This window comes from Cricetulus griseus, assembly GCF_003668045.3.
Source record: "Cricetulus griseus strain 17A/GY chromosome 1 unlocalized genomic scaffold, alternate assembly CriGri-PICRH-1.0 chr1_1, whole genome shotgun sequence".
Taxonomy (NCBI): Eukaryota; Metazoa; Chordata; class Mammalia; order Rodentia; family Cricetidae; genus Cricetulus; species Cricetulus griseus.
In genome coordinates, this window is record NW_023276807.1 from 139,722,430 (window position 1) to 139,749,884 (window position 27,455).

General features: G+C 42.1%; 1 protein-coding gene across 9 annotated transcripts in view; it reads right to left on the minus strand.

Moving 5' to 3' along the window:
* Window positions 1-27,455, minus strand: part of Fryl (FRY like transcription coactivator) — a 229,268-nt gene that overhangs the window by 183,824 nt on the left and 17,989 nt on the right. For 8 of the 9 annotated variants that reach the window (XM_035453368.1, XM_035453361.1, XM_035453359.1 and 5 more), the window contains exon 2: window positions 11,270-11,445. In XM_035453368.1, the coding sequence (XP_035309259.1) occupies window positions 11,270-11,360 (91 nt within the window). In that variant the 5' untranslated portion in view covers window positions 11,361-11,445. Of the gene's footprint in view, window positions 1-11,269; window positions 11,446-27,455 lie in introns of those variants that run through there. The other variant, XM_027390868.2, reaches the window with a different exon arrangement.

Here is a 27,455-nt window from a genome sequence, read left to right on the forward strand (position 1 = left end):
ATACATAACTTATACTAAATATTTCATGAAATGAATCAATTCATCATATCAAACTAAAAGAAACCATATTATGACCAACAAATCGGAGATTATTTTATGCTTCATAGACTAAATCTAATCCTTTTTGGCTCGGTCTAATTAACACAAATCCAGTGAACAACTTTGTGAAGGGAAATGTCAGCCTCATTTTAGCCATGATTCTTAAAGGTAATTTCCAGCCTAATGCACAAACATCCTGAAGGATACTAACGCTTTTAAACACTGTGATTGTCCACAGCTGAGCCCATCTTCGAGAGTGGACCTGACAAGGACGCAAAGGACCAACCGTCACCCCGTGGTTTATATGAAAATCTCTCCACTTGGTCATCATTTTCTCCCAAGTGCCCCAGTGCCCCCTCCGCTTTACTCCAGCTGTGTTCTGAGAGAATATTTGGTCCTTGGCATGGTCTCATAGAATTCAGAGTCATCTGAATAAGTGTGGTCTCTGGGCCAGCTTCGATATCTAGCTTATGTTGCTTTTCTCACTAAGATTTTAACAGACGCTGAAATCACATTAAGGCAAAATTAAACATTAGCTGGATGACGGATTAGAGCAGTGGTTCTCAACTTTTCTAATGCTGTGACCCTTTAATACAGTTCTTCATGTTATGGTGGCTCCCAATCATAAAATTATTTTTGTTGCTACTTCGTAACTAATTTTGCTACTGTTGTGAACCTGTTAACATCTGTGTATTCCAATGACCTTACATGACCCCCGTGAAAGGGCTGTTCAATGTCCCCCAAAGGCATCATGACCCACAAGTAGAGAAGCACTATATTAGAGTAATACAAGTGATAAAAAGCAACACTGTTAAAGCCTTTTAGAGACTGAGCACCAGGAACTGAGTATGCAAACAGCCCACCTGGCCATCAAGCCACACCCTACACAGACAACATGCAAATACAGGATAAGACCGGTCTATAAACAGAGGTGTGCCCTCAGAACACCCTTCTCGACCTATTCGTGGGAGTTTCAAAATGGTGGGAATGTGGTTGGTTGTTAGAAAAACAAAAGACAAAAGCTATCTTTTAATATACCAGGCTTCAGAATTCACATTCTGTGAATTCTTAATTCTCATTGGGTTATACTAAAAACTAATTCTCATGTGTGTCTAAAAATGGGGGAGAAAGGGAGATTTGGAGAGGGACAAGTGAGGCAGTCACGTCTCCCACCTTGGCAGGCTTCTTCTGCATGGCAGCTATGTGGAGTGCAATCTCTCTCTACCGCAACTTCACCTTTTAAGTCATTCATAAATCCATCAAAACTGGTTGGTTTTATAGACTCTCCATTTTACAGATAAAAACTTCTTTTATCACTCTCAACGAAAGATATTATTACCGGCATCAGTAGCACATGGTAATTTTTTTTCTTACCTATGAACACCTATGATTTTGAAATTATTTTTGAAAACTCTAAAATCCTATTCCCAGAAACTAAGCCTCAAAATCCTAATTTCATCTTAAGCAAGTTCATTTAAAACTTCCATTGTAATATTTGACCTTAATATAAGCAAGGCATCATCGTTAACATTGTTGAAATATTTTTTTAAATTGCAATACATCTTTTAGGTAATTTGGTTTTTAAATGGGTTTAAAAGGTTTATGCTCGACTGGTGTAGTGGTGCTCACCTTTAATTCCAGCACTCTAGAGGCAGAGGCAGATGGATCTCTGTGAGTTTGAGGCCAGTCTAGTCGACAGAGTGAGTTCCAGGATAACCAGAAATACACACACACACACACACACCCCATACCTTGAAAAAAAAAAAAAAAAAAACTTTATGCTCTCCTACATTTCAGATCCCCAAAATAAGTCCCATATGGTAAAGAACCAAAATTTTTACAACCATACAACCCTTTTATTGCAACCAGAAATACTAAAAAACAAAAAGCAGTTCTTCAATTCAATAATAATTCCATTATAATTTCAGAGCAATGGTCTCACCTGACAAAGCTATGCATAAGTGGCACAGTTACAGAACATTTAGACACAACAACACAATCAAAGCAACAACCTCATGTAAAGGAACAAAGAAGGGGAGAGAGGAAGACGAGGAGAGGAAAAAGATGTGAAGAGCAGAAACCTAAGATTCTTTTTTAAAATAATAACATCATTTGCAAGCTATCATTAATGAGCAACTGTACCATCTCTTCACAAATGAAACATGTTGAGTAGCCCTGATGTACAAACAAAATCCAATGTACAAACAAAATCCATTAAGCAAATTAACCCTGTCAATATGCAAACGATCACTCTAAATCTAGAAATCAGCCAAAAGGACGAACAATCCTCTACTTGATATATGGGGGGAGGGGCGCACACATTTAAAATACCCTCATATTTACAACTTCATTGCTCATTCTCTGCCACGGTGAAAGCTGAATACTTAGTGCTCTGTTGTCCCTGAAGTCCTCAGAATACTGACACTGCCACAGGAACACACATCTGCCAAATCACTGAGGAGAGTCAATCCTTACTTGACTCGTGCTAAAGTGTAAAGATGGCTTCAAAAGGCAGGTAAAACTTTTCTGTGGAACGAGGTCACTTCCTGAAGAAGGTTCTAGACTGGCCTCTTCTTAGAGAGATCCCGACTCATCCTCCTAATCGCACATAACTCAACAAAACTGTTCAAAGTGCCATGAGCTCTGAAATGAAGACTACACAGCTCTTTTCACTGTAAGTAAACCCATGAGTGTTCCTAATATAACAAAGTCTACCATGAGTCTTAGAGTTGACATGAGCAACAAAGGAAAACAGGATATGTAAGCCAAAAATAAATCAATCTCACTGACTGACGGGGTCTTAAACGGATTAGGGGAACAGTTAGGTGTGAGCATGTAGGAGAAAAGGAAAAAGGGGTGGAAGTCTGCAGGCAGACTTGTCGTGATGGGAAATCAGGCTGTGGAGGAGCTAAGGAAGAAGAGAAAACAGGGTTGGTGCTTGGCTGCCCACCAGGGAGCCTTTGGAACCTAAAATACATGATACCTCATCTCCAGGTATCCTCCTCCCCAGTGAAGGGGCTACCAGTTGTTGTTGAGAACAGAAGTATTGGATGAACAGATCAGGTTTCTGTTGTTGTTTTTTTAAAAAACAGGGTCTCATTTAGGGCACCCTGGCCTTGAACATCTGATCCCCAAGTGCTGGAATTAATAACAGATATACACTACTACACCCTGTTTATGTGTTGCCTGGAGTCAAACCCAGGACACGTGCATGCCGGGCAAGCATTCTATCAAAGGGCTACAGCCCCAGCCATAAAATGATCTGTCGTTTCTAAGTTATATTTTTAAGCCAATTGGATGATAAAGGACTAAAACAAGGTGGAACTTCTCTTTTTAAATCTGACTAGCCTATAGAGTTATTTCTAAAGATCACAGACATAAGATACAGAGTTTGGTCCTGAAGCAACTGAACAAACAAGCGCCACCATTCCACAAACGCTATCACTGTCTACACACCTGTCCTGGCCCACATCGCCAGCCAATGTGTATCTTCTCAGGGTGGCCCGAGCAGGTGCAGGGGTCTTGTGATTTTTTCTACTCTATGTTTTCCACTGGTTTTTTAAGAGAAAAAAAATTAATGTGTGCTATAATCTCACAAGTTGACTTGATGAGATCCAGAATCACCTGGCAGGTGAGACGCCTGGGAAAAATCACCTTGATAAGGACCACTAAAGAGTAGAGGAGAAGACCTGCTCTTGTGGGTGGCACCATTCCCTGGTATAGGATCTTAAAGTGTGTGTGTGTGTGTGTGTGTGTGTGTGTGTGTGTGTGTGTGTGAGAGAGAGAGAGAGAGAGAGAGAGAGAGAGAGAGAGAGAGAGAGAGAGAGACAGAGAGAGAGACAGAGAGAGACAGAGAGAGAGAGAGAGAGAGAGAGAGAGAGAGAGAGAGAGAGAGAGAGAGAGAGAGAGAGAGAGTGAGCTGAGCCCAGGCCCTTGGGCACAATGTGACCAGCTTCTTTAAACTTCTGCTGCCTCGACTTCCCCACTACATCGAGATGGACTGTACCTTCAACTGTGACCCAAAACATGAGCCCTCCCTCCTTAAGTTGCTTGTCAGGGTACTTTTCCCAAGTATAATACAAACTGTCTTGGTTAGTTTTCTCCTCAGTACTTTAACAAATAACATGAAAGAAGTCAGGCATACAGTCCATTCTCATGGGAAGCTAACAGGCATGGCTTCCTTGCATTTCTATAGCTCTGGAAATGAGGAAGTGAGATGCTGGTACTCAGGAAATGGGGAAGGGGGGATGCTGGTGCTCAGGATATGAGAAGGGAGATACTGGTACTCAGAATATGAGGAGAGGGGATTCTGGTACTCAGGAAATGGGGGAGGGATGCTGGTACTCAGGAAATGGGGGAGGGATGCTGGTACTCAGGAAATGGGATGGAAGGATGTTGGTACTCAGGAAATGAGATGGAAGGATGTTGGTACTCAGGAAATGGGGGAGGGATGCTGGTACTTGGCTCACTTTCTCTGTTTTCTTCATTCAGTCTTGGTCTTCAGCACATGAGATAGTGGTCCTGGTAGGTCTTCCCTCCTTCATTAATCATATCTAGAAACATACTCAGACACTCAAAGTGTGTGCCATCCTTGATTTTAAATCCAGTCAAGCTGATAATGAAGATGAACTATCTCTCACAGGGTCTCAGTAGGCATCCCAGGCTGTCTTCAAATTATACTCTCCCTGCCCCAGCCTTGGGCCTCAGTTTTTTGAGGGAGGAATTTTTTTTTCGTTAAACAAAGCAAATGAAATGACTCCTTCAAGGTAGCCAGGTGTTATACATCTGCTAGAAGATTCACTTCTGATTCAGCAGACTTCCCTAGGATTCCTGTGTCTGCAAACTGTCACCATGACTTTATTTTTTTTATCAGATTAGCCTAACAGTCTCTCAAATCTCAGCTTAAATGTTCATCAAATTGCAACCCATGACCTCTCCAGTTTAATAATGCCCTGACCTCTGAATTCTCTCTTGACACATTAACCTCACATTTAGACCCATGTTTAATATGGACTCCCCAAGGAGGACATTGCCCGAGGGCAGGGATTATGACTTGCTACCTGCTGCCAGGACTTCAAACTCTGGCTGGTATTCCACCATTACTTACTGCATTCATTTTAAATAAAGCCACAAAGGGCCTTCACTTTCTCAACTAGGAAGACAGCCATGCCATTACTAACTGATAAAGGGGATGCTAGAATACTGGTTCCTTGGATAAAGTCAAATTCTATTTGGGGAATACTTGAAGAAATAGTTGGAGTCTGGGCCATATAAGGGGGAACTATCAAACATCAACTCATCAGAAAACTAAGTGGCCCACCAATGGGGAAGGGATAAGAAAAAAATGAAGCAGGCAGGAAGCTGATTAGAGAATATCTCTGCTGTCAGGAAGGAAACAAAGGGTTGGTATTCCTAATAATAAAGAAGCTTATAAAGAAAAAAAGAAAAAAAAAAACACCACTAGAAACCCAAAGAAAGGAGGCCTAGGGGAATGGACAGTTAAGAGGCAGAAACGCAAATGCAACTTCACTATATAATAACCAATCTCATTCAAATTGAGGATGGAAATTAACTTAGTAAAACCCTCAAAGGTTTGAAAACATATTTCACGACATAGTTGGATATACACAAACAGGCATCCACTGATGAGAACACTGAGTCTAACTCTCAGGCTGTATCTGCAAATATCAAATAAAACTGCACATTCATTGGCCTCTGACGGTACAAATCCATACCTAAGCACCCGCCTGAAGTATGAAACAGTAAAATTAAAAGCAGCACGTGTATATTCACCACTGTATACTTTATATTAGCAAAAGATTAGGAACAACCCAAAGTTCTGATACACTCAATGAGGTGTTCTGTGCCTGTCGAGAAGATAAATAAATAACTGGTAAGGAGTGATTTTCAGAATATATCGAAGGAAGGTATATATTAATATTAAAAAGAGAGATAAGAACATAGTCTGCTTATATTTATTTTATTTTGTTCATTTTGTGACAGGGACCAGAAGTGGGCCTTGGATTTCCGGGCGCTGGAATTACAGGTTGTGGGCTGTCATAGGTAGGGGGAGCTGAACTGCAATCCCCTGAAAGAGCAGCAAATACTCTTAACTGCTCAGCCATCTCTCCAGCCCCACCTGCTTATACTTAAACAAATCAACCAATGGTTTCTTACTGGAGGGAAAAAAATAGGAAGTAACTCCTTTCATATACCTTGCTTTGTGGGTGTTGTCTTTCGAAACTATTATAGATGACTGTAAAATAACATTACATCTTATAAGTTATTGTGTTTCAAAGTGAGTATAGCCAGTTGTTGGCTTAACCACACAGAGGATGATTATTATGGTAAATCTGAGAAGCATGTCAAGGGCCCCCACCTCCTGGTATTCACACCAGTACACAATCCCTCCTCTTTAGCATGGAGCGGGTTTGGAGACTTTCCTGTGAAAACAGAACGCAGAAGAACGCCAGTGTTGCAGCAAAACAACATATCAGCAACAAAATGGAAACAATTCAGTTCCTGCAGCTGCTTTGTTTTTTTAAAAAGGGATCTGAGTATAATGTATCCATTTGGCCTTTAAAAAAAAAAAAAAAGATGGCCTACTCTAAGTGCTGGTTCCAAGACAGCCAGGGCTATGCAGAGAAACCCTGTCTCAAAAAACAAACAAACTAAAACAAAAAATGATGTTCTGATGCATGACAAACATAAATGACCTTGATTACATTATGCTGAGTGAAATAAATGACCCTGACAGAAAGCAGCACCAGGTGTTATGTAGAGCAGGGTATGGGCGAGTGGAGAGTTACATTGAATGGATTCTGTGAATCCACTCAGTCCCAATCAACTCAACTGTGGAACATGAAAAGGTTCTACAGATACAAGAGGATTATAAGTGAGCAACAGCAAGAATGTGCTTTGCTCTTTGCCATCTGATTGCACACTTAAACACAGTCAAGGTGGATAACTACTGTGCCGTGAGAAGCGCATGCCTGGCACATGAGGTCCCAGGTTTAATTCCCAGCACTAAAGAAAAAGAAGTGAAATTCTGACCAACAACCAGAAAGGATTTAAATTCTGCCAAGAGTGAGCTGGGATACACCACCGAAGGCTCCATGAGTGACCCCCACCAGTTGAAATGAATGTGACCCCAGAAAATGTCATTATGGCATTTTATGAGAAGCTCAGCTGCACTCCAAAGAAACAGAGTGCCACCAACCGTAACATAAAGATGCTCACTGTGGTCAGCTGGGAGATTTGAGAGAATCACACAGCACTAGATAACTAATACACACAGTACTTTTGCTAAGCACTCTTAGGAACATGTGCCCTACACTTCCACTCCGGGGTACATGAATACCTGAGAAAACATATAAAACATAAAACGTCTATCAAAGGCACTCAAAAGAATTTAGGGCAACTGATTCCATCAGCTGGAGAATGGATAAACAAATGGTGGCATTTCACACAATGAAACAGTCAATATGGATAAAAGAACTGTCATTTTGCACAACAGCAGGGAATCTCAGACACTTCACACAACGGGGGATTTCATAGACACCTACATTGTTTGTTTGTTTCAATGGGGTTTTATTTGGTTGGTTGATTAGTTTGGGTTGTTTTGTTGTTGTTGCTGTTTTGTTTTGTTTGTTTTGAGACAGAGTCTCACTATGTAGCTCTGGCTGGCTGTCCTGGAACTCACTATAGATCAGCCTGGCCTTCAACGCACAAATATTCAACTGACTCTACTTCCTAAGTACTGACACTAAAGGTGTACACCACCATATCTGGCTAGTTTGCTTTGTTGAGATTGAGTCTTGCTACATAGGCCTGACTGGCCTCAAACCCACAGCAATCCTCCTGCCTCAGCTTCTCAAATGTAATGACATGAGTCACCATGTCCAGAGTCATAGATAAATTAGTTAAAAAAAAAAGCTCTATTATTGTTGAGAGTCTTATATATAAGAAATTATTAAATGTTCTAGTCATATTATTTCTGGTGCCATAAAGAACCAGATTTGCAGCTGAAAGAAATTAGTATAAAATGAAGAAATAAATAAATTAGGATGCTGAAACTAAACTGAAAAAAAAAAAAAAAACAATTTGTATGAGAACCCCTAGAGCCTGGATTGTAATCTTACCATTCTACTGTACAAAAAAAAAAAAAAAAAAGGTTCTTTGGAGAGACCACTGACACTAGGATTGGAAATATCACTCCACGCTCCATCTAATAGTTCAAGAGCCCCTAAAACAAGGGGTCAACAACCAATTTTGCAAATAAAGTTTCATTAGAACACAAGCTGTGGCCATTTGTTTACATTGACTGGCTGTTTTCCCTTTACCTTAGCAGCAGTGTAAGTCACAAGCAGAGAAAAGGCAAAAGTCTTCAAATACAAACCAACCATAGAGGGGGGAAAAAAAATCTCTCAACCCCTGACCTGATTGCCATTGGGGTGCAATGCTTTATGGGAGACTGGAGAAGGTATGAATACTTGGTATGGTTGAATAGGAGTGATTCAACCTATAGATTCATATGTTTGAATGCTTGGCTCATAAGAACTGACACTACTGAGATGTATGGCCTTCTTGAAGTACATGTGGCATTGGTGGAGGTAGTGTGTCACCATGGAGGTGGACTTTGAGGTCTCAGATGCTCAAGCTATGACTAGTTGGGCTGTCCCTTCCTGCTGCCTGTGGATCCAGATGCAGAACTCTTGTTTCTTCTCCACCACCACGCCTGCCTGCACACCACAATGCTTTCCCGCCATGATGACAATGGACTAAACCTCCAAAACTGAAAGCCAGCCCAAATTAAATGTTTTCTCTTATAAGAGTTACTGTGGTCATGGTGTCTCTTCACAGCAGTAGAAACCCTAAAACTAAGACAATTCTTGAACTAAAATGAAGACATTGATTTCAATACCATAGGAAGGGAACAGTCCCAAGTCCCAAGCAAAGACAGAAGGGAGGGAGTAAGGAGAGTACGGAACTTGAGGTTCAATCCTAGGGTACTAATGCTAGTTGATTAATTGCTTTCAGCTGCTCCTAGCCTTCTTCTAAACACATCTGTATTTTTCTAAGGGTTCTAGGACTGGACTCACTGGTTAAGATCTACTGACCCTGAAAAACAAGCACCGCACATGCAGTAGAAAGGAGGAGAGAAACAACAGCTGGGCAAATAAGGAGACTTCTGGAGGTCAGTGGAAGAGAAGATTGTAGGAAGAAAAGGATAAAAGACACCAACTTGCAAAGAGAGGCGCCAAATGAAAAATATTCTAATAGCAGGTATCTTATTCCTGTCTCATAACTCACTCATAGACCAAAACTGTCTCACCAGATGGGAGAGGGGAGAAAAACATACTCAAGTAAAAAACAAAACAAATTCTTTCAATTTGTTCACTGAAGTAGCAAGGTACTACACAAAGTCTTTTTATAAACCCACGGGGCTAGAGAGATGGCTCAGTGGTTAAGAACACTGGTTGTTCTTCCAAAGGTCCTGAGTTCGATTCCCAGCAACCATATGGTGGCTCACAACCACCTGTAAGGAGATCTGGTGCCCTCTTCTGGCCTGGGTAGATGCAGACTAAACACATATACATAATAAACAAATCTAAATAAATAAATAAATAAACCCACAAATCATTTCATTGACTCATTGCATGTTTAAGAAAACTGATGTTCAAGACTAGTTTGTGCTCTTTAATAACCCTATGTAGTTGAAGGTAAGAACTAGAGTTGAACCACACGAACCCTTTTATTCACTCTATTGCTAAGGCCCCATCTAAAGCTAGGCTTCCTCTCTGGTGACTTCTCTAATATGCTAATAGTCACTATGTATTTTCATTCATAAGTAGCAAGTCTTTGGTAAACATGTTAACTGCCTCAGAGGGTGCCTATTTCAAACCAGCTCACTTTTTATATTATATATTTTTTATTTAATTTAGACACATTCTTATTTTACATATCAATCCCAGTTCTCTCTCCCTCCCATCCTCCCATTCACCCTACGGGGGCCCCCCATCCCATCTCCCATCCATGCCCCGGGGAGAGTGAGGCCTTCCATGGGGGATCATCAAAGTCTGTCACATCATTTGGAGCAGGGCCTGGGCCCTCACCTGTGTGTCTAGGCTGAAGAGTATCCCTCCATGAGGAATGGGTTCCCAAAGTCCATCACTAGGGATAAATACTGGTTCCACTGCCAGAGGCCCCATAGACTGCTCAGACCTAACTGACACCCACGTTTAGGAGGCTTAAACCAGTTCATTGTTAAGGTCTCCCATTTCAGCAATGTGTTCTGCTTAATCTTCCTCCTCGGCTCTTTCTGCCCAAAGATGAGTTTCAAGTAAACCTGACACATGAAAAAGCACACGTAGGCCATGCACTAAAAAGAGCTGACGTCACACATCTCTCTAATGATGTCTGTGAGTGTTTCTGCATGACTTCCAATCACCAGGACTCATGGAGAACCAAAAGCCTATCAAGTACACACCAATCAGACTGTTCCTCTGATCACACTGAGTTTCCCCTAGGAGATTAATAAAGCATTTTTAAGATTTGGGGTGCCAGAGTCAATTGACTTGGAGAGCAATTCAGGGGGCAAGGCCTGCCCAGAATGTGAACAGTAATGTCCAGTAAGTTGGGGACCCCAAAGGAACAACAGCAGAAAGAGGAAGTGGCCATTACAGGTTCACTCTTTCTCTACTTCCTAGTCATTCCCAATTGCCATGCCTTTCTGCCATCATGGTTCATGCCACATGGAGCCATCTTCACAGTCCAATACCTCTGAAACCATGAGCCCAAAGAAATCTTCCCTCTCTTTAGGTTGACTTGCTCAAATATTTTGTCATAGCAATGAAAAGTGACCAGGGCACCTATTTTATAAGTATTATTCACTAGTGTTAGGCATTACATTTTAGCAGTAAAGCAACACAGAAAGGCTACTTTAGATGTGGTTCAGAAGAAATTACCAAAATAGCTCTGACTTATATATAAGAGAGAGCCTAGGAAGAGACTAGGAAAGGCAGTCCAAAGAGCAATCATCTCACAATTCCATCATCCTTTAAAGAGAAGGGCACCAGCCTGACAGCCTGAGCTTCATCCATAGGACCCACGTGACAGAAGGATAGAGCCGACTCCACAAGCGCCACATCCTCAAATTTACCCACCCATTCACATAATGCAAAATAAATGAACTTAAATTCTTTTTTTTTTTTAAAGTAGACAGCCTTACCACTTAGAAATGGACGTTGAGGCACAGAGTTTGTAGAAAAGACACCAAATTTGGAAAGGATCCATCTAGAATCTTTGTCAACCTGGAGCATGTACTTTACAGGCACTGAAGTGGGCACGCTGGGAAAAAGCAGCAATGATTCTCCATGGGTGAAGCAGAGTGCGGGATGTCGGAGGCTGGAAGACAGAAACGCAGAGTGGGTTAGTCCTAACATCCAGGGCTAAAACAAAGTTCCCAGCACTTTAGTTAGCAGCTGCCACGTGATGTGCTACTAATAAAAAGTATTGCAACTGACAACTTGATCAAAAACTTGCTTTTAAAACATAAATAAATAAATACATTAATAAGCTGGGCAGTGACAGCGCACTAGCTGGGTGGTGGTGGCTCACACCTTTAATGTCGGCACTTGGAAGGCAGAGGCAGGAGGATCTGTGAGTATGAGGCCAGTCTGGTCTACAGAGAAGATTCCAGGACAGCCAGCGCTATTAGAACAAAACAAAACAAAAACCCCTCAGAGCCAGGAATGTCGCTTTATGGTAGAGCACTTGCCCAACAGACATTCTCTAAGGTTCTATCTCCAACATCATAAAAAGTAAAAGAAGAAAAAAAAAAAGCATCTCAAGGCCAGGCAGCGGTGGTATTATGCACCTTTAATCCCAGCACTCTGGAGGCAGAGGCAAGCGCTCACTGTGAGTTCCAAGTCAGTCTAGTCCCCACAGACAGCTGCAGATCAGCCAGAGCTACACAGTAAAGAAGGGCCCATCTCAAAAACAAACAAACAAAAAAAGCATTTCAACTATCTGTATGGAGATATAGGACAATGCCGATTAACCTTCAAGGGCTCTAACTTAAAATATTTCTATTCTGCTGCTACCATCTTTCTCAAGTATGTTACACTCTTAAAGGAAATGTCAGTCATGGTTACTTATTTCTTGAGGAAACAGGGTCATTTTGGCTTGAGGACACAGCATCTGGGAACTTAGGATAGTGATCTTCCTACACAAGGGCCCTTAGGGTACAGGTGCTCTGCAATGCTGCGGGTAGTGTCAGTACACTCACAGTGAGGTCTGCAATTAACCAGTGACCTCAGAAATACCATCCTCCACATACAACTGCACATGCAAAGTGACAGTTGGATAGCAAGATTAGTGTGGGGTCATTTATAAAAGTAAAACAGAAAACAACCCAAAAGGATTTTTTTTAATTGCCTATGCATCCCACACAGCTGCAAAATAGAGATGCACTGTGAACAGCTATGAGAGACCACCCGGCTACATTAATAAGCAAGCTACAGAACACTGTTATATTCTGCATTTAAGAACATAGCATGTAAGCTGGGTGTGGCAGCACATACCTATAATTCTAGCACATTGGGGGTGCACGCAGGAGGATCACCAGTTCTATGAAATGCATTAAAAACCAACTTAGGCTGCAAGAGACCTCGTCTCAAGTAGAGTTGGTGGTCTCAAAGGCACTTAAAGTTACATGAGAAGTGGATCAAATAATTACGTGAAGAGGACAGTAAGGAAATAGGGATGGGAGAGGTAAGGGTTCCGTTTTATCTTGTGATTTCTGAAACAAGTGAGTTTCAAACAAAATTAAGCTCAAAACAAGTTTCCCAAATAAGCTGATTCCTCCAGTTTAATAAAGTCACATACCCCAGGGTCACTTTGCTGAGAAACCAATGGCTATTTCCCTCCTTGTCTTTCAGGAGGACCCAGGAATCCAACATACCCTGAGTGCCAACTGGATACTAGCACTCCATGCTTCAGTGAGTGAGACTGCAAACTCTACTCTGGGCACCTGGAAGCTCCACTGTCCTCGCTGACAGGAAGAGCCCAGGAGGCTACCATGACACTCCATGAGAATGACAACCAGCATGTCAGCATGTGAAAGAGCGCTCTAGAATGTTCACAGTGCTGACCTGACTTGAGAACTCAAATGCCTACAAAATTCTACATGCAAATGCTGTCTATGTTATCCACCTCCCCAAAAAAAAAGGCAAGTGTAAAAATCCGAAGTAGGAAAGAAAAATACAAATGATGGTTTACTTGGAAGATATGACATATATTATGCTTAACCTAGAGCTTGGAGCTGAACATGAAGGATTAATCACAAGGGTGGTTATTTTTATTAGTTCTTTGAGAATTTTGTAAAATGTGCTTTGATTCATATTCTCTCCCTCCTAACTCTTCCCAGATTCCCCCCCCCACGTCCCTATTCATCCACCTTTGTGTCCTTTTTGTTTTGTTTTTAAAAACTAATCAAGAACAATTAGTGCTGCCCAAATATTCTTCAATGTGTGCCTTCTACTGGAGTATGGTTGACCTACCAGGGGCTCCACTGTCAAGAGAAAACTGTCTCCTCTTCTCCCAGAACCTAACTGTTGCCAATATCTCTATGACTAAGGGTGAGATTTCAGTCCCAAGTCCCCTCTGCATGCTGGGACTTGGTGTGCCTTGGGCTTGCACAGATCTTGTATATGCTATCACAGCTACTACGAGTTCGTATGTGCAGCTGTCCTGCTGGGTCCCGAGGACATTGCTTCCTTGTAGTCATCCTCTGCCTTAGGCTCTTCTACTCTCCACTGCTCTTTCCCAATGATTCCCAAGCCCTGGGAGGAGGGCTCAGTATATCTCTTCCCTTAGGGCTGAGCATTCTGCATTCTGGTGTTTTTGGTGCCTTAGCAAATTTTGGGTCTCTGTGTTAATCACCATCTGCTGCAAATAGAAGCTTTCTCTGTTTTTACTCTGTCCCTGAACTGCTCTGATATAGTATAAAACTTCAAAAAACAAAAACAAAGATTTTTTTTAAAAAGGGAGAATGAACGAGGCATTCAAAATAATTTCAAAAATAATGTGCAGAAATGTTACTAAGCAAAAATAAAAAAAAACTTAAAAAATAGCTTATTCACTAATGTTCATAGTGCTGGTATACAGTAGACACTTGGTATATGTTGAATTGCTATCAGTAGCAAGTATTCTTCTGAGGGACAATCCTGGATACACACTGACAAACTAACTTTAAAATATGGAGGGGAAATAATGTTATTTCTAGACAGTGGTTTTAAATGTTGTTTCGCTTACACTTTTCTGCAAACAGTTGTGACTATGATGATCAGAAAAGCCACTTTTTTTTCATTCATTTATTTAGCTCATAAAGTAATGCACAATTATGATACATAATACAGTATGTTCACAATGGCATGGCTAAATTAAACCAATTAACATGTTATATTACACATATTCATCATTTTTGTTTTGAGAACACTTAAAGTATACTATCTCACAACTTTTAAAATATAGCATATTGTTATCAACCATATTTATCATGCTCTCAGTAGACCTCAAGACTTCACAGAGTCCATGCCTCTTGTCCAACTGCAGTTTTATATCCTTAAACCAATCGTTTCCCCATTGTTAAAAGACCCACATTGAAGCCTAATAGCCACAATTCTGCTCTCTGTTCCCATAAGTTCATCATTTCTAGGTTACACATAAAATTGAAATTGTGTGACATTTGTCTTCCAGTGTGTCACTTTTTTTTTTTTTTGGCAAGCATATAACTTTACTACTTACTAAAGATGAAATCAAATTTGCATGCACAGGTGAGCACTCACTGAAACACCTTGGATTCATCACATATTTGAGTTTCAATTAGCATATATATGTATGTATATGTATATATATATATATGTATATATATATTTATATAAAAAGATGAATAATGGCAGTATGTTATGCATCAATAGCAGCAGCTTTTCCAGGTTCTGCAGTCATTTGAACAAAACTGTAGAGACATCCAACACACTCCATTTAAACAAAAAACAAAAAACAAAAAAAAAACAAAACAAAAAAACAAACAACAACAAAAAAGTAAAAATCAAAATCCCAGAAAACAGCACAGTTCTGTTACTCTTGTAGTACTTGGCACCATTTTTTTTTAATTAGTTTCTCAATCATCATCTGGGAGGAAACCATTCTGAGCAACATCATTAAAAACAGCTCTGATAAAGCATGGTCACTATTATGTATCATCAAGCAGGTCCACATATGAGTGAGTACATTATCAGGTTTGTCTTTTTGTGATTGGGTTACCTCGTTCAGAATGGTTTCTTCGAGTTCCATCCATTTTCCTGCAAATTTCAAGATTCCATTGTTTTTTTTTTTCTGCTGAGTAGTACTCCATTGTGTAAATGTACCACATTTTCTCTATCCATTCTTTGGTTGAGGGGCATCAAGGCTGTTTCATGTTGCTTTAAAGATACGAAGTCATGTTCTCCCAGTGGGCCTCAACTTCATTATGTGTGTAGCAGAGATTGGCCTTGGACCCCTAACCCCTCCTGTTTTCTTCTTCGAAGTACTGGGATCATCACCATGCCTAGCTGTATACGTTATTTTTCTAGGAGACTAATACAGGACTAGACACGATGACTCATCAGTTAAGAACACTGCCCACCCTTGCAGAAGATGATCCAATTTCCAGCAGCCCTATGGTAGATAACAACTGTCTGTAACTCAGTCCTAGAGAATACCACAGCCTCTTCTGGCCTCACTGGTAATCACGCACATGATGCACAGACACACATGAAGTCAAAACACCCATACTCATAGACCAAAAATAAATCTTGCTTTAAACAGACTAACTAATATTACTAAAGAGTGCCTGACTCTGCTGAGTACCCTCTGAAGACACCTGGCTTGTCAACAATCCACACCCACCGCACCCCCATCATCTCAATGACATTGCATCTCGTTAACCGTGACCAGCTGCCCAAAGTCAACTCAGACCACTCTTCCCAGGCACTTCCCCCCCCCCCGATATTTTACCTCTAATCCTCCTTTTTCAAAGCTAAACTGCATGTCACCTATGTATTCAGGTGACTGTTCACAACAAAAAGAAAAAGAAGTCTGCAGAACTGGAAAATCTCCCTCACTCATTTACACTGATGTACAAACCCCATAGACCTCATCTCCTCCTAGGACCGCACATCTCCACCTCCCCCTTTTTAAAAAGACTGCTCTTACACTATTATTGTTGGGGTTTTGTTGTTGTTGAGGAAGATGCTCTCTCCCTCCAAGGTTGAAACCCAGGTCAGTCTCAATGACAAGTACCTGCTGAGCCATCTCAACAACCCTGCCTTTCTGGCGACTCAACTTAATCAACTCTGTCATGAGCTCCCAATGCCTGTAGTACTAAAATAGAAGATACTCTTCCACTTGACCACAACAGAAGGATACGTGGGAATCCTACTGGGTCTTTACCCTCCCTTCTTTAGGGACCTTACTATATCTCAGGCATTGCTTCCTAAGGGGAAATTCTGTCATTGATACCTGCCAGACAGTAGGGGAATGCACTGCCCTGGGAGTCAAGATTGTAATGAAAGCCACAAAACCACTAACGTATCTCCCTAATGTTCTCTAGACTCAGCTTCATACAAATATATGCTCCACAGTCCTACACCCACATCTGCCGGCCCCTTTCTGCTATCTGGAATGTCCTGCCTTTGTGTCTGTGAATTGAAACACTTCTAAAAATGTTTTTAAAGTAGAAAGCCACTTACCCACTCAAGAGCCTTAGGCTTCTCAACTGCAAAATGAGAACAATGCCTTCAAGGGCTATTTCATAAAGATTTGAAAGGACTGTAAAAGTATCCTGAGTATTGTTTAGTGTAAACTTAGAACAATAGCTGGCAGGTGTCACTCAACAGTTCTGTGTTGTTCCACGAACACAATGAGAACCCAAGAAATATTTTCTCAATGGGCACAACAATAGAAAATGCCTTTTCCAGCCACATTGCACTCTTTGCTCTCCAAAGAGCAGACTGCAGCTTGACACCTCTAAGAAGAAAAGAGAATTTCCAATGGAGCTTTCATTTTATGGGAATCTCACAGGCACACAACGTTAGAACAAAGACCTACGACATGATGGATCTTGATTCACTAATAGATTCACTAACAATAAAAACAAGAAAGGAGGGTGGGAATTTCTCCGTGTGCGGTGTGTGTTCTGTGTGTGTGTGTGCGGTGTGTGTGTGTGTGTGTGTGTGTGACCTTTGCCATCATATCTTTTTCAGTGCACACAGGGTATGCTATCCAGACACCACCATCATCTGACTCCAGAACCCGCTTCATCTTGTAAAATTCTGCACCCATGACACAGCAACGCCTTATTACCCTGCCCTGGCCTCTTACAGCCACCCACACACTTGCTATCCCTGTGAACTGATGACTCTAGGTATCTCATACAACTGGAATCACAGCTACCTGCCCTCTGGCTTATTTCACAAGCACAATGTCTTCAAGGCCTATACGTGTTATTTTGTTTTTCAACAAAATCCCAGAGACCACTCAAGGACACGGCTGGAGTACACTGTAACTGACGTATATTACTGGCACAGCCCTCCAAAGCTGGGTGACTCAGACAAAAGAGGGGGGCACATCTCTCACTTGACTGTGGGCACTGTGCCAGGTACTCTGGTAGGTATGTTTCCCACACCTCATAATTAGGCCCACACAACTCTAAGGAGGTAGTTAGTGTGACAATCAACAAATGAGAAAAGGGGTTCTGAAGAACTCTCGATGTGAACCCGGCCACTATTTCACATCCTATTTCCACTGCATTTTCGTCATAGAACTTTTATCACTAGCTGACACAAGCTTGTTTATATGTATGTATTCAAGTCCTTCACTGCCTGTATCGAAAGGCATTGTTTTTTTAACCCATCCAGGATGGGCAGAGTGGAGATTGGAGGACAAGGAAGCATAGATTGGGTGACATCAGCGGGGGAATGTGTCACATGTGCCAGTTACAAATAGGTGCTCTTTAAATATGTGCATCACTGTACCATTCAGAGGGTCACAACTGTATCGCAAAATTGCATCTGCATAGTTTACAACCCAAAGACAGTCTCTGACCCTTCTGAAACTCCCATCCATGAATGTTTTTCTTATTCAGAAAGCAGAAGGGATCATTACTGCCAGACACATTTAGGGTTTGTTCCTGGATACAGAATCAGACGCCCTAAACACAGAGATGGAAGATAAAACCCTAATCCAGAAAGCCAGTGTTGCAGAAAGGCAAACACAGACCTATCACATCCTTGGTTTTCTGTGAATTTGTTTGCTTCCAGGTGTTTTGTTTTGGGACAGGATTTCTTTGTGTATCCCTGGCTGTCCTGGAACTCTGTAGATCAGGAATGGCCTTGAACTCACAAAGATCCTAGTGCCTCTACCTCCCGAGTGATGGGATTAAAGACCAGCACCATCCAACCTGAATTGTTTTTAAACAAACTACCTGCAGACTCTCTTTTTTAACTCAGGGTGGCAGATAACACTGTATATATGCACCTCAAGAACATTTCTTGCATTGTTACAGTTTGAATCTGAAATAGCTCCCAGCCCAGGAGTTAAGTTTTGGGCTCTTGTTCTCCAGTGGGTGGTGTTATTTTGGGAGTTTGTGGGGTCATTAGGAGATGAAGACTAACTTGGAGAGATTAAGTCACTAGAAGTGGGCCTGTCTCTAGCCCCTGTCAAGCTCTCTGGTTCCTGGTCCACTGTGATCTGATCACCCCCTGCCATAGACTCCAGCACCATCAGCTCAGCTCTTCTCCCTGCCTTCCCTATCATGACAGACTGCAATCATCTGAAATTGTGAGTCAAAAGTAAACGTTTCTGTCACAGATTGTAGTCACAGCAATGTAGAAGTAACTGTAAATAACAGCTACATATACAATAAAATGCACTTCTCCTTTTTCATTTAGACTGAAGCATCCTACATTGCCCATTTTCTCCCTTACAGTTAACTAAAGCTCTTTACTACATTCAAAAGGCATTAAAAACTAAATACATACTTCAAACTTTCTTAAGATATCCTTCTTCCCAAGCTAATGATTCGAATCACCTCCAGAGCACAAATGGTGTGGAAAGAAACTGGGTTCTGTTAAGGACTCCCAAGAAATCCAGACTTACAATCAAAGTCTACATGTCCCACTACACTGTTGTTTTCAGAAAGTACTTTCTTTTGATCACAGTATGAAAACTGTTAGTCAGCTAAAAGAAAAAAAAAAATTCTGTGTTCACAAAATAACTTTATCCTCATCCATGCAAGAAGCCAGCAGTTTCCTTTTTGGGGGAAACAATAGGCCTTGGGAAACACATTCCCTGTTAAATGTCTTTGGCATTTTCCACACACAATTGGTTCGACTTCCTAATAATCACCATTTACCAGAAATGTGAAAGATAAAAATCTATCATGATACACAATGAGACTAAGCAAGCCAAAAGGAGATAGGGAAGAAAATTGCAAGGCTCCCTGAGGGCGAGGGGAGTCAAAACTCCCAAGCCAACACAAACATCTCCCAGCTACTGTTTAAAGACTGAGAACTGAGAAGGGCGGCGGGTTCAAGGTGACAAAACTCTCCTTTCTTCCTTCCTTCTGTAGGAGGGGTCACACCCATTAGCATGCCCACATCTTATAATATCCCCTCTGCCAAGAAGGAAGCGGGGAAGTCCCTCAGCTACTTCGACATGTTTGTCTCCTTTTATGATAAAAGTTCTCCAATGTCTCTTTATGCTAAAAGCCCTCCAAACAGTGGTCCCTGTTTAGTACTTCATTTCATTCCCTCCTCACTCTCCTGCACTCACTACCTGCACTCCACAGGAGCCACTGTTCTCAACCTGAATCTTCAATGGATTCATAGGCAGCATATCTCTCTCTCTCTCTCTCTCTCTCTCTCTCTCTCTCTCTCTCTCTCTCTCTCTCTCTCTCTCTCTCCATTTAAGATACTTTCTTCACTTAGACTACAAAATGACACACACTGTCCTAGCTTTGTTTTGCCTGTTTCATGAGACAAAGATCTTGCTATGTAGACTGTGCTGGCTTCTGAGTCCATCTGCTGCCTCAGTCTCTGGAGTCTAGTTTCGCAGTTAGAACAAATTCCCACCTGTGCACACACTCCCTTCTCCATCCAGGAGGCAAATGGCACCTCCCCAAAGGGGCCACATGAACACACCTACCCAAACTAACTGCTGCCCACCATGCTCTCAATAACCTGGCATTTCATTATACATCCAATGCCCACACTTGCCCACCTGATGAAGCAGACATGTATCAATCCCTGCCATGTATCAATCACCATGGACACATCTCCTTACTCCCAGGACTCAATAGCCACTTGTTGCTTGGGTAAATCCTGTCCATGATGACACTAAACTTTAAAAACATTCAGTGTCTTGCTAACATTTTATTCAATAAAATGAATACTGACTATCAGCAATGCCCTACATTTCTATTTGGCTGTTTTTGAAGCGCGCTAAGCAGCACAGAGTAACTACAAGAGAGCTGAGCTTGTTTAAACCTCCAATGCCTTGGTGTAGCTTTTCTTCCATGTTCAGATGCAACCCAATATCTCCAGAAAATGCTGTATTTTAAACTGGCTCCTTTCTTCCTATGAAATAACTCCATCAAGCTTAAAGGGAGAGATGCGTTCAGAGGACAGCCTTAGACAGCCTTGTGTCCTATCCCAATGCTAGCCCCAGTGACTGTCACAAAAGAGAATATCCAAACAGCTTACCAATTAGAATGGGAAAACACCCCACTCTGAACCTAAAGTTAAGTTTATTGGGGTTTTTTGTTATTGTTGTTTTGTTTTTAACATTTATTTATCTTTTGGGGGCTGGAGGCACGTTCCATGGCATAGGTGTGGTGGTCAGAGAGCAAATTTTGGGATTCAATTCTCTCCTTCCATTATGTGGGTTCTGCAAATCCAACTCAAGTCCTCAGGCTTGGCAGCCAGTGCCCTTAGATGCTGAGCCACCTCACTGGCCCCAAATCATGAATTCTTCAAAAAGTACTTTATGGTAAAAATAAGAAGGGGAGGGGAGGGGAGGGAAGAAGGGAAGGGAAGAAGGGAAGGGAAGGGAAGGGGAAGGGAAGAAGGGAAGGGAAGGGAAGGGAAGGGAAGGGAAGGGAAGGGAAGGGAAGGGAAGGGAAGGGGGGGAAGGGGAGGGGGAAGGGGAAGGGGGAAGGAAGAGGGGAAGGGGGAAGGGGGAAGGAAAGGGAAGAGAAGCTCCCCACCCTGGCCAGGCAGTTATTATCTGCTATGGTCTGACAGCCTCCTGGCAGTGTGCACTTCTAAGATGAGCCCCCAAAGAAAACTGTCCATGCTCAACCCATCCCTCCCTCCCTCAAGTTTGTTAAGCTAAATATAGACTGCAGCAATCTTCAACTGATGCATATACCCAAGAAAAAGGAAAGAAATAATCCAAACTCAGTCACAGCCAAGCAATGACACAGCTTGGGCAGTTCACCAGCCCCAGCTAATGTGTGTGAGGAGCAATCACTCACTGTGTGTGGAGAGCTAGTAAAATGAAAAAGACCAGCAAATGTTTAACTCCCATAGAAGTGGCCCTCAAAGGTGTGAAGGCAAAAACATTTGCTTTCTAAGACAGCTGTTCCTTTGGGGGATGATCAGAATGGTGATTAAAAACACAAATAAGGGGGCCGGAGAGATGGCTCAGTGGTTAAGAGCACAGACTGCTCTTCCAGACATGCCCCAGAAGACACAGGGTGGCTCCCAACTCCAGTCCCAGGGGACCCAACACCCTCTTCTGGCCTTCCAGGCACCAGGTACATCCATGGTGCCCAGCCATACATATTAGCAAAACATCCAGACACATAAGATTAAAAATAAATAAGTAAATAATCAAAACAAAACAAATGAGGGCTGGGAAGTGACTCAGGAGAGCATGAGTTCTTGCTATGCAGATCAAGACCTGGAGATGGCTCAAGTGGTAAAGCACTTTCCGTGTAAAGGTGGGGGCTTGAGTTTTAAAGCCCCAGCACCTACATAGGAAGCTGGGCACTGTGGTACACAGCTCTAAATCCCAGTTCTGGGGAGGCAGAAACAGACAGGTCCTAGAGCTCACTGGCCAGCCTAAATTGGTGAGTCCTGGATTCATCTCAAAACAGACAAAACCCAACAGCCCCCAAACTGTGCATGAGCTATGTCCTATCAGGCAAATACCTGAATGGAAAAACACTGATCTTTCCAGAAGATTGGTAAATTTGGCCAGCAGACTTCAGATCTGCCACGTCTCTACAACCCTGGAGCCAATTCTTCAAAATGTTAAGAACTCCTAAACACTCTCACGTCTGTCTGCCTTCCTCTGTCTACAGACATGTTCACACACAGGCACGCACACACTGAGTTTACAGTTTAGTTGCTCTAGCAAGCACTCACTAATACAACTCAAATTAGCATCTAAGAAGGATGAACTTATTTTGGGGGTGTATGGGTGTATTCTCTGCATGGGTGCCACATCCATGCAGTGCCCGGGGAGGTGAGAAGAAGACACTGGATCCATTAGGACTGGAGTTGCAAATGGATGAGATGCAATGTGATGAATGTCCTCTGTAAGAGCCACGGATGCTCTTAACGGCCAAGCCCTCTCTCCAGCCCTGGATGACATACTTTTAAAGAGAAGGTTTTTATGGTACATGAATTACACCTCAATAAAGTTGTTGTATACAAGAAGGGAAGAAGGGAGGGAGGAAAGAGGACAGGCCTGTGAAACTAACAAGCATCATAAATAACAGTGGCAAAATGTGGGCCCCTTCATAAGTTAATTAGTGTTTACATGTTCAAAGTCATTAAGTTATATAGAGAGCCTCAAAGAATCTTAGAGATAGAATAACAAAGAAAGCCAACAAATTAGTTACATGTGCCTGGTTTTAAAAAAAAAAAAATCAAAGGCTATAGAGCAAGCAGTTAAATAAAAACTATGGCATCTGAGAGATGAGCTACAAGGGACAAGGCTAGCATGGAGCTGCACCATTGGATTGGCAGCAGAGAGACACGAAAACCATGGGAGGAAGCTAATCTGGGCTACACAGTGTGCACCCAAAAAGCATGTATTAAAACACACACACACACATACACACACAAAGAGAGTTACGAGTATGTGCCTTACCTAAACGTGAAACACTGTGAGACATAAAATCTCTGACTTGCAATAATTCTAACCATTTCAAATGTCTGGTCCCACACTTAGTCTGATTACAGGAATCATTTCAAATAAAGTAAGCTTCTCACTATACTTATCACAATGTTGCTATTTGCAAAAGATTAAGGTACTAATATGTATTAATATGTTATGAGATGCTCAACAGCTTCCACCTATATACTAAGAAATTATGTGACACACAATATAAAGAAATCTTTTTTTTTTTTTTAACGTTTGGTGGCACAGTGGTGAGCCTAGCTGCCTTCCAAGAGATACTTTTAAACAAGAACACATTACAAACAGTGCACACAAACATATATACACACTCGGCACACATGGATATGCAATACAAAGATGACGCAATGGGTAATGGGAGAAACAGGAAGTTAGCAGCATAGAGAGAAATCCGGTGTGCTGACACCAAACAGGTGCCTAAGTGAGGAATGGTGAGAATTAAGATCTGATTTTGCTAGAACCAGATCATAATGAAATTGGAAGTGTGTGTTCAGGAATCTGGACCAACAGCATCAGAGAGCTTTTAGTTAGGACGGTCGGTTATAATCAGGCTTTAGAAAGATGCACTGAAGTGACAGGTGGCAGAGGAAGGAAAGGCTATAAGACAGACAGTATTCTAGGTGCCCGAAGTGATGCTGGAATGACAAGCGAGGGAAACAGACGAAGAGGTCTGGAGATGACCAATTAAAAGAGAACAGGCAGGTGCAGAGAATTTTGGGTGTCAGCGAGATTAAAAACTACAGTGGTTTTAAAAAGAGGCAATTCAGATCCCGACAAGATCTGAGCCAGGGACAATATCAACTAGAAACTGGAAGTACGGAAGAGAATTACATTTATTAGAAATTGTGGAAAAAATAGTTAATGAGACTTTGAGTGATCTCAACACAAAGAAATTATGTGTTTGAGATGACTGATATGCCAGCTAGCTTGAGCTGACCACTATGTACTAAATATATAGTGAAATGTCACATGATAACTCAATAAATACATATAGTTATGTTTTTATTTAACTTATTTTTACTTCACTTTTGTAGGTATGCATATATGTATGGGGCGTACATGTGCCACAGCACACATGTGAAGGTCAGAAGACAACTTGCATAAGTTGGTTCTTGTTTTCCATCATGTGGGTCCTGGGGCTCAAACTCAGGTCATCACCTCTACCCACTGGGCCATCTCACCAGCCCAATCATGTTTTAATGCAATATATTCATTTTGTTTGATCATTTTCTTGAGACAGGATCTCAATGTGTGATTCAGGCTGACCTCAAATGTATTATCTTCCTACCTTAGCCTCATGACTGTACCACCATGCCTGACTTTTTCTTTTAATTAAACAGTATCTTGATATGTAACCTAAGCTGGTCTCAAACTCACAGCCTTTTGTTTCAGCTTCCTGAGTGCTGGGATTTCAGAAGTACACCTTATCTGCCTTAAATGTACTTTAAATCATGGAGGAAATTTTTTTAAATAAAGCAAAGGCATGCATATACACTGCTGTTTCCCCCAGCATGGGTCCCCAAAGTTAGGTGGCACAGCAAAAGGAACTGGATGGCTCCAGCATTAGCTGGTCTCATTTGAACAAAGAACAGAGGAAAGGCCAGACAGTGGTTTTAAAATAGGTCTGCAGATTCTCTGATGCTCCCGAGAAGGAGGGGGACCCATGTCCCCTCCCCTTCACCAAGGCAGTCTTTGTGATGGCTCCACAATGAGGCATACATGAGGTCCGCTCTGAGACATAGAGGAAAAGGCCACACTTAGCGACTGACAGTCTCCTGAGGCACCACTTTGGAAGTCAAGCACCTCCATGGGAGTCCTGCTCTTTAGAGGCCACCCTGTGAAGAGACCACATGAAGGGACTACTCCGGGAGTCCCAGCTGTGTGAATCTCCCAGGCCAGTGCCTTCTGTCTTGCAGGCAGCCTCAAAGGGAATCTAAAAGAGGAAGGCCTGGCTGAGCTGAGGCAAACCCTGTGTATCTGTGCACAAAATAAACGACTGTTGTTGCAAACCACCGATTTGGGGTGGCTTTTCACACAGCAGTACTGACACCACACAAAGATCAACTACTGAACCAAGTAAAATCCTCCCCTGATCTGACAATGGGGAGAAAGCTGTTGAGGGGAGATCAGGGAGAGAGTGACAGAAAGGATGTCAGTAAGTGGGAGCAGTAGGGGGTGCAAGGGAAAGTGAAGGAGAAAGGATACTGAGTTTCCACACACAAATATACACACCCCCAAAAAAAAAAAAAAATTCAAGGAAGAAAGTGAGATAATAGCATTCTTGATTTGTAAGTCAAATGTAGAGAGCTTCAAAACTCACCCCAACCAGACAGTGTTGGAGATCATTTTAAAGGGTTGTTTTTTTTCTTCACTTTATTCAAATTTCTTCATCTATTTTTCAGATTAAAAACAGCTCATATTCTTCTTCCTGATGTCTAGATGTGGCTGCTATCTGTCATCTCAATAACTGATCGATAAGACACATGAATCAATGGAGAATCATCCTCCAAGCATTCTTGCCTAGAAGCAAGGCTCCCCTCAGCTGCCTCAAATTCCAGCTGTTTCCACCCCATCTGAACAAGTCATGGTTACATCTTGGGCTGCCATTCAGGAAGAGGGAGACACAGTTTCAAATTTTTCAAAAAAAAGTATTATATTGTATTTTAAAGACAATGAGACAATCTAACACTAGTCTCATTAATTAGTGACTTGTATCAAGAGGAGATGCTAAAGGCTGGAGCCATGGCTCAATGGGTAAAAGTGCTTGCTCTAAATGTTTGAGAAACAGAGTTCAAATCTCTGGAAATCATCTACAAGCTAGAGACATAGGATAAGCATCTGCAACCCCCAGAGCTCCTATGGGGAAGACAGGAAGCAGACAGAGCTGGGAGAATCCTTTCTCCCCAAGGCCATGGGCTAGTGAGCCTGCTGCTTGCAGTGGAACGACAGAGACCCTGTCTCAAAAACACAAGGTAGGAGGCAAGGACCAACACCTTGGGTTGTTCTCAGACCTCCACAGCACTCCACAAACTGTGGCATGTGTACACCACATTAATATTCTCTTCCCCCACCGTTCTCCTTGTCTCTGTCTCTCTCTGAGTGTCTGTCTCTCTGTCTCTCTCTCTCTAATAAAGGACCTTCTAAAGAAGTTTTGTGAAGATATCACCATTTTTAAAGACACAACACAGAGGAAGGAATGAGTATTCACTCATTTAAATTATTAACCACTAAGTTATACCAACACTCATTCTCCCTTCTTTAGCAATAGGACACTGGCAGTTTTGCTACAGACATGGCTATCTACCCACGCGTTACATTTCCCAGCTTTATCTCTAACTGGCTGTGGCAGTATGACTATGTTCTAGCCAAGAGGATATGAGAAATGAGGTTGGCCATTCTAGAGAGGCATGTGTCCTAGTTTGATTTCTGTAACTGTGACAAAACACTGACCAAAAGCAACTCAGGGGTAGAGGGTTTATTTCGATCATTTAGGAAGGTCAGTGCAGGCACCAGGAGACAGGAATTGAAGCAAAAACCATGGAGGAAACACTGTTCACCAGTTTGCTCGCTGGCTCATAGAAAAGGCATGAGCCCCTACAGACCAGCTTACCTTTCTCTTCTAGACCTGGCCCACCTGCTCAGGAATGGCACACCTTGACCCACAGTGGGCTGGATCCTCTCACACCAATCAGCAATCAAGAAAATGTCCCAGAGATGTGCCCACGGGAGGCACAGGCCAATCTGATGGAGGCAATTCCTCAGTTAAGATTCCTTCTTCTGATGTATGTCTAGGCTTGTGTCAAGCTGACCAAAACTAATAGTGACAGAGTGTGTGTGTGTGTGTGTGTGTGTGTGTGTGTGTGTGTGTGTGTTCCTAGCCTAGGCCTCTTTCCTTCCTCCTCACTGAACACTAGAACTTCCTGTTGAGAAAGGCACATATTGACTCCAGAGTCAGCCCACCAGGTCTGGCCTATGAACGTTTTATGCAGCACATATAGAAAAAACACATGCCTGTCTTATTCAAAACACACACATACATAACACATATGTGACATCAGCTAGGTGTCAGGCATTGCCCCAGCAGTGGAGATGTAGAAAGAGCATACTTCCTGTAGCTCCTGTAGCTAACACTTGAAAAGCAGGGAACAATAAATCATAGGTAAGTA